Genomic DNA, 13,816 nt, shown 5'->3' with positions numbered 1-13,816 from the left:
CAGAAGATTTTTGGGTCTATTTGCAACTTTGCTTCATTTTTCTATCGTTTTGCATTCACAGCTCCTATGCTGAGCTATGCGTCTCCATGGTTACAAACAAACTTTGTGTACGTCCAACCCTGCAGTTAAGGCGATTTTACATAGGATGATAATCACCAATATGAGCGTTCATAAGTGCACTTATTCCCGATCATTGGCCCGTGCAGAGCAAAACACTTGTTACCTGCTGATTTTCTCATGTATGTGGCCTAAAAATCATTGACATGGTCACACATCACCCCGTGTAAGCAGGGGGTGCTCTGACAATAATATGATTCATGGGGACAGAACAGTCATTAACGATTGTTCTTTCCACACAGTTTTTTTTTCGTTCTGCACAAACTTCGTTATGGCAGAAAACTACCCTTGTCAATGGACCTTTACACCCTTTCATTTAATCCATTGCTCCTTGGTAACCTGCAAAATGTAGGCGAGAAGGAGCATGAAAGAGTTAAACAAATGAGTGCAGGATCTGACTACAGTCAGGGGTTTGTTTGTAGTCTGTTACCATGGAGATAGATCTCTTTGACTAAGAGCATTCAATTAAATCATTTGGAACATTGTTTAATTTTTTTTGCAAAGCATGACTGAAGAGGGGGGCATACAGTATGCAAAGGGTGGCAGGGGTGCAAGACAAATATACCAAATATATAATAAAGCAATCCTTAAGGCATCAGGTTTGAACAATGTCTTCTGACTTGGGAGGTCCCACCGCCATAAGCTAATTACTCAGTGTACCAAAAAAATCACATTGCGCACGACAACTAAAATGAAGGGGAACCGGACACCCGCCCACCAGCAATCATCTGTTTTCATCTCCTGTGACACTCACATATAAGCTCACTCTAGTGGCTGTTCCCCGGTACTGCAGCTCAGACCCTATTCACTTGAATATAGCCATTAGATTGAACAGAGCTGTAATATTCAGCTCCATTCAGCCACGAGAGTGAACAGCTGATTGGTGGGGCGCCGGTCCTTAACCGATCTGATATAGGGAGCCCCTTTAATTCCATATGACACTGGAGCAGCACGCGGGTCTGGTCCAGGAGCTTAACACATTCAAGTATCCGGTACCAGAACCCCAAAGCAGCTGTCTACAGATAGGTGTTTGGCTCCGTAGTCATACTAAAGGCATTACCGGTTGTACTAGAGAGAAAGTTTTCTTCCTTCTGGATGAGAGCTAATTTGCATACTTTTTCCCATTGAGCATTTCCTGTAAGGGCTTCTTCACATGCTGCATTTTTTTCTCTGAAACAAAAAAAACACCCTATTTCCAGTATCAGCAACGTAAATGAGATTTCAGAAATCTCATGCACACGCTGCTTATTTTTCCTTGCAGATTTCAACCATCAAAGCGTTTTTTTTTTTTTTTTCAATTCTGCATCATGTCACTTCTGGTTTTCACCAATTCAAATGAATGGGGTAAAAATGCATCAAAACCATGTAAAAAAAATCTGCTGGAAATTCTCCACATGTGCACAATGCACATAGCCTAAAGACTTCATACATTTGCTGGATCTGAACAATGAGAGCCAATACTTGACTCCATCACTGTCACATACTGCTGCGCTCCTGGCTGTAGTTTTAAAGATATCAATGTGTTATCTGTTTGTCCCCTCACTGACAGGCTCAGTCTCTCCAGCCCACACCATTGATTGGCCTTCTGTCTATACCCAGGGTAAGCAGAAAGCTGTCAATTAATGGTGGAGGTTGGTCAGGGCTGATGAATATTGAGGACTAGAGAACAGGAGCAAGAAAACAAAAGGAGCTGCAGCAGATAAGTGTTGTTTTATCAAAACAACAGCAAGGAGCCCAGTAAATGACCCAACACTAGAATCGATAAATCTGATGACAGGTTCTCTTTAAAGGGGTTAAACGGGGACTATTAATATTTTTTAATATGGGGCTAAGAACTAACAGGCAGGTAGCCTGTTCTGCATAGGGATGATGTTTACAGGCGATTCCCCTGCTTCATTTCCTCTCTCATCAACAGAGCAGCATTTTCTATTCCGCTCTGCTCTTTTGAACGGGACGTCATGCTGATTGACAGCCAGCCTGTCAATCACCATAACATTAGCAGAGGCGCCCCTACAACAGAGAAAGTGGAAGAAAAGATGTTGGTCTGTCGACGTAATGTCAGCAGAAGCTGGGGGACTACTTGTCTGTTAATTCTTAGCCCAACATGAAAAAATACTAAAAGTCCCTGATAACCCCTTTTAAGTATTTAATAAAGGCTACCGGCAGTCACCACTATGATCCGACTACATACACGGCACAGAATTGCTTATAATATTGACAAGTGTAATGATAAAACAATTTAATGTTTGTACAATCATAGCACCAGTGCTGTAAACGTTTTGTTCATCACCACGTGATGTCTTTATTATTACAGAAATAGAAACAACCAATGATATGTTTCTTCTCGTCCGGCTCATTAGAAGACAAAAGAAAAGGAGGAGAGAGAGAGAGAAGTTCGGAATGGCGGAGGATGGGCATCAGAGGTAGGAACATAGAGTAACAAGATCTAGGCATCAGTATAGAGCACATCATTCAACAAATAGAATCCAAAAACCAATTTGCTTATGTCGGAGCTTGGACTGGTACGGCCTTCGAGGAGCAGCGAGTTCAATGAAATTCTCACGGCAGCACCACCAATCTGTACTGTGAAGCACAAAAGATTTCAATATACCCATCGACTAAACAGAGGCGTACTTGAAAACATCATGCGGTTGGACGTAGGCAAGCCAATTCACAGCACTGAAACGAAGGGATAACTCCGCCGTGGCACAGACTTTATGGCAATAACGGGAAAATATATCAGTGAGATGCAGTTACCTAAAAACAAAAGCATACGAAGAGGGGAGTAGTCAACAGACGGCATCAGATGCCTAGATTTTTTTTTTGTCTTATTGTGCAACAAAATATTTTTTTTTCCAGGATACAGTAAAACAAGCACAAAAAAACAATATTATTTAATAGAAAAAAAAATATTGTGGTTATTATTTGTTTGTTCTATCCTCTGGGTACATACGGGTGGACCGCCATCCAATGTCCCATTATGTCTCTGCGGTTTCTACATCAATAAAACCCAAATGTTTTTTTTTTTTTTATTATTTGTGAAAAAGGATGGATGGGGGTAAGGGAGGAGAAATATGTATTGCTTCTTTTGGTGTGAGTGGTATGTTCTATGTTCTTCTAAAAATACTTCTTTCCAAATTCCTTTCCAGTGAAGACGTTGTGGTAAAAGATACATTCTCATGTGCCAGTCAAATTTTTCTCTTTCATGGTCAGGAAAATAAAGTCTTTGGTTGACAAGAAAAGGAGGAAAAAAAAAAAAAGAAGAAAGAAAAAAAGCGCAAATGCATCTTAAACCTCTTACTTTTCAACTGGAGTTTACCATTCAGCGCAAGGAGTAATACTTTATTACGTGAAGGAAGCATTAAATTTGACCTGACAGGTTGACCGGGTGAAGCCCCAACCTGAGGAGGACTCTCATACTGTTGTCGCCGGACCATACTGAAAATGCAAAGGAGAGGTTTCTCGAATGCGGACAGAGAAGTGACCTATGTTCCACGAGCTCTGAAGTGAGAAAGGCAGAAAGTCATCGTCCAGCCACTGCTCCTTATTGTTTTCAGAAGTGAAAACCAGTGCAAAATGGTCCAACTGGTCTTCAGCGTAACAGTAGCCTTCTGAAGTTCCAAGCATGCTCCTGGAGATCTCGTTCATCTGGAGGACCACCAGCTTTACAACTTCCCGAGCTGCTGTTTTGCTCGTTATATGTAACTGGTCATACAGAAAGGAAAGAAAAATAAAATATTTTATTGGTTCGGTACGGTGCTTCTGTCCACATCAAAGTTGCCAAAATCCTAACAGTTCTGTACTAAAGCATCCTGCCCCCCACCTCCTTCCAGATGTCCCCTTTTATTACATATTTGTCACAGCAATTTGCCAATATGGAAAAGTAATTGACGCCCGTGCGTGCTGGTCCTCCAGTTCCTGGTCCTGACTCGATTGTCTCCTCTGCCAATCATTGGGTGAGGTGGGTCACTTCTGTAGCCAGTGATTGGCATCAAGACAAGACCAGAAAGAAGATATCAGCGTGGACCAGGTGAGGCTCAGAAAAGGAGCTGCTGAGGACTAGAGAGACCAGTATGGCTTCTTTTAGTTTCTTTAAAATCGGTTTAAGCCATAGTTGCCGTCTCTTACTGATTTCCTGTGACTTCTCAGCCATAAGGGGGCTGGGTTTATGTACTTCCTGCCCAAAATTGGGTGTTTGTGGAAGGGTCAGGGCGTAACTTTTTTTTGTAAAGTTCTTAGATCACAGTTGCCAACATTTTTCTGGATGATTATTAGCTGGGCAACCCCTATAAATTCACACCACCTTAATAATCAATACGCAGCCATACGGTTATGTTGCTCTTTCAGAACGAGTTTAGCTCTCACCAGTTGCTCCTGCTACATCTCTGTTGGGTTCAACTTGAGACCTGGTGTAGGCCAGTGCATTGTAAAGCTTAGGAAAGGCCTCACTGGGGACGTCCTTCCCCCATTTGCGAATAATTGAACAATTCTTATTTTGGTGTAACTACTGTAGTAAAAATAGGTTAAGAAGCCCTGGACCAGTATGATGATCTTCACGCTGAGGATCGGCTGTATCACATATGGGGTGAATACAATTGTATCCCAGTCCGCAGTACATCCATGTGTCTCATCTGGCCTAATTGAACCCACACTGAATGGAAACCAGAGATGCCGCCATGTGAAGAATAGGTCATGTAACTAGGGCTGTTGACGACCGTGGGACTGTATGCTGTTCGTACGCACAGCGATGTAGCATGGGGTGCCAGAACCCGGGCAATGTAGTATTTTGCACCCCATAACAAATGAATTATTAGCAATCCCTTTAAACAGTCTGATTTCAGGATAATATTGATGTAATTATAGTTTGTAGTTTTGACCTTTTTATTTATTTTTTTTATTTTTAGCAAAAAGCAGAAAAATACGTAAGTGTTATATATTGTTAAATTTTTTTCATTGCTTTTTTGTTTCTTTATTACATTTTTAATGTAACTATTTTATTACCGCAGCACAATCCTAAACCAATTCCTAGCCCTAACCCTAGTTAATGTTAGAAAAAGTGTAAAAGTACAAAGATGTAAGAGAACAGGCAAGTTCTCATTTAGAGCAAGGAGCAGCGGTGTCATATTTTTATCCTCCCTGGTCGCGATTATGCAGCATAATATATATATATATATATATATATATATATATATATATATATATATATTTTATTTTTTTTTAAAGAAAATGGCATTTTCATTTTATTCTGTCGTATATCTCTCCAATCTTTAAAATATCTCTATGATTAATGTATTCATCACTAAGTGTGCTGGGCAAATGAAAAAATCTGAGATATATAAAATCTGATAGACATAAACATAAATCTTGGCGCTTTAGTCAAAGATTATTGACAAATATACATTTTTAGTTTTTGTGAAAATTGTAAAAGTAAAATATGTCACAAATCACACAACACATACAGGCCTTCAGCTACAGTACCTTAACACTCATCTCTTTAGACAGACCAGTCTCGTATTGTGGATATATCCGTAAAGTTACAGAGTGATTCTTTTTTCCTTGGCCAGATACAATTTTCCGTTCCAAAGGCTCTTGGAAGTCGTGTGTCCACTCCACAGAGTGAGTGCGGTAAATTCTCTGTGAGTTATCACACGGCTGATCATTGTCCGGGGTAAAAGAAGTGCTTGTCCTCAAGCCCCGGACACTGCGGTGACTTGTAGGTTTGGACTCTGTCGGAGAGCTGTCTACGGATCCTGGACAGGACTTTCGAGAGGCCTTGTAAGGCTGCTTGGGAAAGTCCAGGCTGCTGGTACGGACGCAGTAAGCTTGCCGCTTTTCAGTAATGCGTAAAAGTTCAATCTGGCGGCTGGGAAGCACAAAGTCACTGTCATAAAGCTGTTGTGGACGATCATCTTCCTGAGTCAATACTTTGGGCTCATGTGTTTGCAGAACATCGGGCGTTCCATCTCTGAAGCTACGGATGGTCCTCCTGCCGCATTCCTGCCCAGAGGAGTAAACCAGGTCTAGTTCTTTCGGACTTTGGGCTCTGCTAGAGTCATAATCACTGTCGGTAGCAAGGAAGACTTCTGAAGAGCCCTCTTCATCTGATACACCATGGGAATCTAGAAGAGGGGAAGACTGGCTCGTGAACTTCACATCCAAGAGTTCATTATCGGAGTAGGGAGCAGCAAGGAGATCTAGAAGTGCAAATGATTAGAAATGGGTTATAATACTTTCATTGAGATACATCTTACAGTTAATCTGTGCACAAGGACTTCTATTGTACAATATATAAGGTTCCCATACTGCAGGACTTGTACATTTTTGGAATTTTTGGGGATGGTGTTTGACTGATTTGCCTCAGCGGTTGTGTGGACATAGCCTCACAACAGATACAAATGGAGTATGACATTGTGGTTACTGTCAGTTTCACAGGAAGAACTTCAAAGCATGCAAATCTGACGAAACAGACGATGTATGATACAAACAGAGCCATTGACAGACTTGTACCTATATGACCCGTCATCCACCCACTGACTATGACCTTCTAAAGTACAGAAAAGTTCCTACTGACCTGTGTTCAGCTTTCGATTCGTTTCAGGAGAGGGAGTCGGAGATGGAAAGTAGTCCAGGTGCGATGAAGTAGACTGAGCTTTCTCCTTGAAGAATATTTCTCCAGAACCATTGAGGAACCAGGTGAGGGGTACAGCACATGATGGTTGTTTGTACCTGGCATGTTGTAGGGCATCCATCATCCATCGCATCTCCCTCCAGATCTCTTCCATTTGCTGTCAGGATCAAAAATTGACCAACAAGATTTTGAGTAAATTGAGTAATGATCAATTAGACTTTAGTTGGTGAAAATTAATAATAATAATAATAATAATAATAATAATAATAATTATTATTATTATTATTTTTATTTATATAGCGCCAACATATTCCGCAGCACTTTATAATTAAGCGGGGACATATACAGACAAATTCAATACAAGTTAAGACAATTTACAGTGACATTAGGAGTGAGGTCCCTGCTCGCAAGCTTAAAATCTACAAGGAAATGGGGAGGACACAATAGGTGAAAAGTTCTTGTTGTTTCAGGTCTGGCAATTATAATAAATAGGGATTTTCATATAAAACTGCATGATCCGGTCATCAGCCCGTGTGTTTAAGTGCAATAGTCAAGTATCAAGTGCAGTTATCATGTGCATGGAGGGTGTGGAGACAGATGAATAGTAGGGTGCAGATTTAGAATAATATTTGGAAGGAGGGAACAGGGCTAAGTTAGTTTACTGAGTAGTTGATGTGGTAGGCTTGTTTGAAGAGATGAGTTTTTAGAGCGCGCTTGAATAGGTCGGGGCTAGGTATCAGTCTGATTGTCTAGGGAAGTGCATTCCAGAGAGCTGGCGCAGCAGGAGAGATGTCTTGGAGACGGAGGTGTGAGGTTCGGATTACGGGGGATGTTAGCCTTAGGTCGTTTGTAGAATGGAGGGCACGTGTAGGGCGATAGACAGAGATGAGAGAGGAGATATAAGGCGGTGCAGAACTGTGGAGGGCTTTGTGGGTGAGAGCGATGAGTTTATACTGGACCCTGTAGCAAATGGGTAGCCAGTGTAATGACTGGCACAAGATGGAGGCATCGGTGAAGCGGCTGGACAGAAATATGACCCTGGCTGCTGCATTCAAGATGGATTGGAGAGGAGAAAGTTTGGTAAGAGGGAGACTGATCAGAAGAGAGTTGCAGTAGTCCAGACGAGAATGAATAAGAGCGACAGTAAGAGTCTTAGCAGTTTCAAAGGTGAGAAAAGGTCGGATTCTGGAGATGTTTTTAAGATGCAGGTGACAAGAGCGAGTGAGTGATCGGATATAGGGAGTAAAGGAAAGTTCGGTGTCGAATATGACCCCAAGACAGCGGGCATGCTGCTTGGGAGTTATGGTTGAACCCTCCAGGGTAATTTCGATGTTGGGAAGAGTGAGGTTAGTAGAAGGGAGAAACACAAGAAGTTCTGTTTTGGAGAGATTTAGTTTGATAGAGGGAGGACATGATGTTAGAGACAGCAGACAGACAATCCTTGGTATTTTGAATTAGGGTAGGGGTGATGACAGGGGAAGAAGTGTATAATTGGGTGTCATCAGCATAGAGATGGTGCTGGAACCCAAATCTGCTGATTGTCCAATAGGGGCCGTGGTATAGAGAGAAGAGGAGGGGGCCTAGGACTGAGCCCTGCGGAACCCCGATAGTAAGAGGACGAGGAGAGGAAGAGGAGCCGGCAAAGGATACAGTGAAGGAGCGGTCAGAGAGGTAGGAGGAGAACCAGGAGAGGTATGTGTCCTTGAGACCTATGGAGCGGAGCATAGTGAGAAGGAGCTGGTGATCCAGTGTCAAATGCGGCAGAGAGATCCAGGAGAATCAGCAGAGAGCAATGACCTTTGGATTTTGCTGTTATTAGATCATTAGAGACTTTAGTGACGGCAGTTTCAGTGGAGTGTAAAGAGCGGAAACCAAATTGTAATGGGTCGAGAAGAGAGTTATCCGAGAGATAGCGGATTAGACGGGAGTGGGCCAAGCGTTCCAGGAGTTTAGAGATGAAGGAAAGGTTAGATACAGGTCTGTAGTTAGCAGTGCAGTTCTGGTCCAGGGATGGCTTTTTAAGTAAAGGGGTTATGATGGCATGTTTAAATGAGGAGGGAAAGATACCTGAAGAAAGAGAGAGGTTAAATATTTTAGTCAGGTGAGTGGTGACCACTGGTGAGAGAGACTGCAGGAGAGGTGAAGGAATGGGGTCACTGTTGCAGGTTGTAGGCCGAGCAGAAGCGAGGAGCTTGGAAACTTCTTCTTCTGAGACAGGCTCAAAGATGTCTAGTGAGCTTGAGGTGCGGCAGGGAAGGGGATTGGGCTGAGATATCCTGATGGATGTGGTTGATTTTTTCTAGGAAGTAAGTGGCCAGATCCTCACCACTGAGATTGGTGATGGGGGCCTGTACTTTAGGTTTCAGGAGGGAGTTTAAGGTTTCAGAAAGTCGTTTTGGGTTGTTGGATAGTGAGGTGATGAGGGTGGTGAAGTAGGATTGTTTGGCCAGATAAAGGGCAGAGTTATAGGTTTTGAGCATGAACTTATAGTGGATGAAGTCTTCTGCTAAGAGAGACTTTCTCCACTGCCACTCTGCACACCTTGAACAACGATGAAGAAAGCGTGTTTGCATAGTGTGCCAGGGTTGCCATTGTCTGTGTCGGGTCTTTCTGCGTGTAGAAGGTGCTGCTTCATCTAGGGCATTCTTCAGTGTATTATTGAAGTGTGACAATGCTAAAGGCCCCGTCACACACAGCGACGCTGCAGCGATACAGACAACGATGCTGATCGCTGCAGCGTCGCTGTTTTGTCGCTGTGTGGTCGCTGGGGAGCTGTCACACAGACCGCTCTCTCCAGCGACCAACGATCAGGGGAACGACTTCGGCATCGTTGAAACTGTCTTCAACGATGCCGAAGTCCCCCTGCAGCACCCGGGTAACCAGGGTAAACATTGGGTTACTAAGCACAGGGCCGCGCTTAGTAACCCGATGTTTACCCTGGTTACCATCGTAAATGTAAAAAAAAAACAGTACATACTCACCATCTGATGTCCGTCAGGTCCCTTGCCGTCTGCTTCCTGCTCTGACTGAGTGCCGCCGTACAGTGAGAGCAGATCACAGCGGTGACGTCACTGCTGTGCTGTGCTCTCACTTTCACTTTCCGGCCGGCCCTGAGGGGTGTGTCTATATGTAAAATCTTCCTTAAAACCCATCCTGCGTGATAATATAGGTGAATTTAATGAAAATGTAGAGTCCCTGTGGGTGGAGATAAGGGGAGGGGGAAAAAATAATAAATTACTGATAGGGATTTGTTATAAATCTCCAAAAATAATGGAAGCAATGGAGAATAGCCTCGTAAAGCAAATAGATGAAGCTGCGACTCAAGGAGAAGTCATTATTATGGGGGACTTCAACTACCCTGAAATAGATTGGGGAACAGAAACCTGCAGTTCCAGCAAAGGTAATCGGTTTTTGACAACAACTATGAGAGACAATTACCTTTCACAACTGGTTCAGGACCCAACAAGGAGGGGGGCACTGCTAGACCTAATATTAACCAACAGGCCAGACCGCATATCAAATATAAGGGTTGGGGGTCACTTGGGGAATAGTGATCACAAAATAATAAGTTTTCATGTAACCTTTAATAAGATGGGTAGTAGGGGGGTGACAAGGACACTAAACTTCAGGAGGGCAAATTTCCAACGGATGAGAGAGGATCTTGGTGCAATTAACTGGGACGATATCCTGAGACACAAAAATACACAAAGAAAATGGGAGACGTTTATTAGCATCCTGGATAGGACCTGTGCACAGTATATACCGTATGGGAATAAACATACTAGAAATAGGAGGAAACCAATATGGCTAAATAGAGCTGTAAGGGGCGCAATAAAGGACAAAAAGAAAGCATTTAGAGAATTAAAGGAAGTAGGTAGTGAGGAGGCATTAAATAAATACAGAAAATTAAATAAATTCTGTAAAAAGCAAATCAAGGCAGCAAAGATTGAGACAGAGAGACTCATTGCTAGAGAGAGTAAAAATAATCCCAAAATATTCTTTAACTATATAAATAGTAAGAAACTAAAAAATGACAGTGTTGGCCCCCTTAAAAATAGTCTGGGTGAAATGGTGGATGAGGATGAGGAAAAAGCCAATATGCTAAATGACTTTTTTTCATCAGTATTTACAAAAGAAAATCCCATGGCAGACAAAATGACTAGTGATAAAAATTCCCCATTAAATGTCACCTGCTTAACCCAGCAGGAAGTACAGCGGCGTCTACAAATAACTAAAATTGACAAATCTCCGGGCCCGGATGGGATACACCCCCGAGTACTGCAGGAACTAAGTACAGTCATTGATAGACCATTATTTTTAATCTTTAAAGACTCCATAATAACAGGGTCTGTACCACAGGACTGGCGTATAGCAAATGTGGTGCCAATATTCAAAAAAGGGGCAAAAACTGAACTCGGTAATTATAGGCCAGTAAGCTTAACCTCTACTGTGGGTAAAATCCTGGAGGGCATTCTAAGGGATGCTATACTGGAGTATCTGAAGAGGAATAACCTCATGACCCAGTATCAGCACGGGTTTACTAGGGACCGTTCATGTCAGACTAATTTGATCAGCTTCTATGAAGAGGTAAGTTCCGGACTGGACCAAGGGAACCCAGTGGACGTAGTGTATATGGACTTTTCCAAAGCTTTTGATACGGTGCCACACAAAAGGTTGTTACATAAAATGAGAGTAATGGGGATAGGGGAAAATATGTGTAAGTGGGTTGAGAGCTGGCTCAGGGATAGGAAACAAAGGGTGGTTATTAATGGAGCACACTCGGACTGGGTTGCGGTTAGCAGTGGGGTACCACAGGGGTCAGTATTGGGCCCTCTTCTTTTTAACATATTTATTAATGACCTTGTAGGGGGCATTCAGAGTAGAATTTCAATATTTGCAGATGACACTAAACTCTGCAGGGTAATCAATACAGGGGAGGACAATTTTATATTACAGGATGATTTATGTAAACTAGAAGCTTGGGCTGATAAATGGCAAATTAGCTTTAATGGGGATAAATGTAAGGTCATGCACTTGGGTAGAAGTAATAAGATGTATAACTATGTGCTTAATTCTAAAACTCTGGGCAAAACCGTCAATGAAAAGGACCTGGGTATATGGGTGGATGACAAACTCATATTCAGTGGCCAGTGTCAGGCAGCTGCTACAAAGGCAAATAAAATAATGGGATGTATTAAAAGAGGCATAGATGCTCATGAGGAGAACATAATTTTACCTCTATACAAGTCACTAGTTCGACCACACTTAGAATACTGTGCACAGTTCTGGTCTCCGGTGTATAAGAAAGACATAGCTGAACTGGAGCGGGTGCAGAGAAGAGCGACCAAGGTTATTAGAGGACTGGGGGGTCTGCAATACCAAGATAGGTTATTACACTTGGGGCTATTTAGTTTGGAAAAACGAAGACTAAGGGGTTATCTTATTTTAATGTATAAATATATGAGGGGACAGTACAAAGACCTTTCTGATGATCTTTTTAATCATAGACCTGAGACAGGGACAAGGGGGCATCCTCTACGTCTGGAGGAAAGAAGGTTTAAGCATAATCACAGACGCGGATTCTTTACTGTAAGAGCAGTGAGACTATGGAACTCTCTGCCGTATGATGTTGTAATGAGTGATTCATTAATTAAATTTAAGAGGGGACTGGATGCCTTTCTGGAAAAGTATAATATTACAGGGTATATATATTAGATTCGTTGATAGGGCGTTGATCCAGGGAACTAGTCTGAATGCCGTATGTGGAGTCGGGAAGGAATTTTTTTCCCCATGGTGGAGTTACTCTTTGCCACATGGTTTTTTTTTGCCTTCCCCTGGATCAACATGTTAGGGCATGTTAGGTTAGGCTATGGGTTGAACTAGATGGACTTACAGTCTTCCTTCAACCTTAATAACTATGTAACTATGTTTACCCTGGTTACCAGTGAAGACATCGCTGGATCGGTGTCACACACACCGATTCAGCGATGTCAGCGGGACCTCAACGATCAAAAAACGGCCCAGGCCATTCCGACACGACCAGCGATCTCGCAGCAGGGGGCGGGTCGCTGGTACGTGTCAAACATAGCGAGATCGCTACTGAGGTCGCTGTTGCGTCACAAAACTTGTGACTCAGCAGCGATCTCGCTAGCGATCTCGCTAAGTGAGACGGGGCCTTAAGTCTGGACAGGAGAGGGAGGAGATGGGGGCTAAAGATGTGTGGAGATTGTCCATAAGCTGCTGGGTATTAATGGAACGTGTATTCCGATAAGTGTGGTAAGTGGGGGTGTCCTGAGTGAGGAGACAATTCTTGACAGAGAAGGAAAGAAGGTTGTGGTCCGAAAGCGGGAGAGGGGAGTTAGAAAATTAATTATTTCAACCCATATTATTGTGTAATAGGTGAAATTAAACACCAATCAATCACACTCCGTAATCCAGAGGTGTCAAACTGCATTCCTCGAGGGCCGCCAACAGGTCATGTTTTCAGTATTTCCTTGGATTGCACAGGTGATAATTTAATCACCTGCACAGAATGATCCCAGCACCTTGTGGAATGCTAAGGAAATCCTGAAAACATGACCTGTTGGCGGCCCTCGAGGAATGCAGTTTGACACCTCTGCTAATCGATCCAAACTAATTTGGCCATGTTTACATTTTTTTAACTAATAATTCATGAATGAAAGCTCTTCTGTGAAAAAGAAAGAACTTTCTATAGACTAACTTTCTTAGAAAAAATATTCCCAGTAAGATGAATCCTCCTTCACCCAGTGTTTGTGAACACGGATGGCCGGGTTGAATGATGGTGACTGCCAATGTGGACTAAAATGAGAATGGTGTAACGACCGCTCCAGACGATTGTCCGTCCAACGGCTCAAGACTTCTATGTAATGTGAATGGCTACACAGACTGTCTTACTCTCTCTGAATGGCTGGCTAGATTTATGCATTATATGGACGTCCCATTGATTTCCCTGCAGAGATACCACAGGGAAGATGCAGCGTTACATTGTGACATTGAAATCAAACACTCGATACCAGGTTTCCGCTGTTGATCTTGGAAAGTTCCAGCAGT

The 13,816-nt window shown here is 42.7% G+C and overlaps 2 protein-coding genes across 16 annotated transcripts in view; one reads left to right on the top strand and one right to left on the bottom strand.

Moving 5' to 3' along the window:
• The window catches only part of LOC143785634 (uncharacterized), a 333,320-nt gene extending 329,451 nt beyond the window's left edge, over positions 1-3,869 (top strand). For 5 of the 10 annotated variants that reach the window (XR_013218039.1, XR_013218040.1, XR_013218038.1 and 2 more), the window contains 2 exons: positions 2,432-2,540; positions 3,267-3,404. Coding sequence is in view for 3 of the 10 variants with exons in the window: in XM_077274670.1 (XP_077130785.1) it covers positions 2,432-2,540; positions 3,267-3,351 (194 nt within the window). In the remaining 7 variants the exon portion in view is untranslated. Of the gene's footprint in view, positions 1-2,431; positions 3,140-3,266 lie in introns of those variants that run through there. The other 5 variants (XR_013218035.1, XR_013218036.1, XR_013218037.1 and 2 more) reach the window with 2 other exon arrangements.
• The window catches only part of LOC143785632 (ankyrin repeat and fibronectin type-III domain-containing protein 1-like), a 269,138-nt gene continuing 257,710 nt past the window's right edge, over positions 2,389-13,816 (bottom strand). For all 6 annotated transcript variants that reach the window (XM_077274664.1, XM_077274662.1, XM_077274660.1 and 3 more), the window contains 3 exons: positions 6,689-6,902; positions 5,596-6,311; positions 2,389-3,822 (listed from right to left, as the gene is read on the bottom strand). In XM_077274664.1, coding sequence (XP_077130779.1) covers positions 3,532-3,822; positions 5,596-6,311; positions 6,689-6,902 — 1,221 coding nt within the window. In that variant the 3' untranslated portion in view covers positions 2,389-3,531. The remainder of the gene's footprint in view (positions 3,823-5,595; positions 6,312-6,688; positions 6,903-13,816) is intronic.

This window comes from Ranitomeya variabilis, chromosome 7 (assembly GCF_051348905.1).
Source record: "Ranitomeya variabilis isolate aRanVar5 chromosome 7, aRanVar5.hap1, whole genome shotgun sequence".
Classification (NCBI taxonomy): domain Eukaryota; kingdom Metazoa; phylum Chordata; class Amphibia; order Anura; family Dendrobatidae; genus Ranitomeya; species Ranitomeya variabilis.
This window is presented reverse-complemented; position numbering and strand designations above follow the sequence as displayed.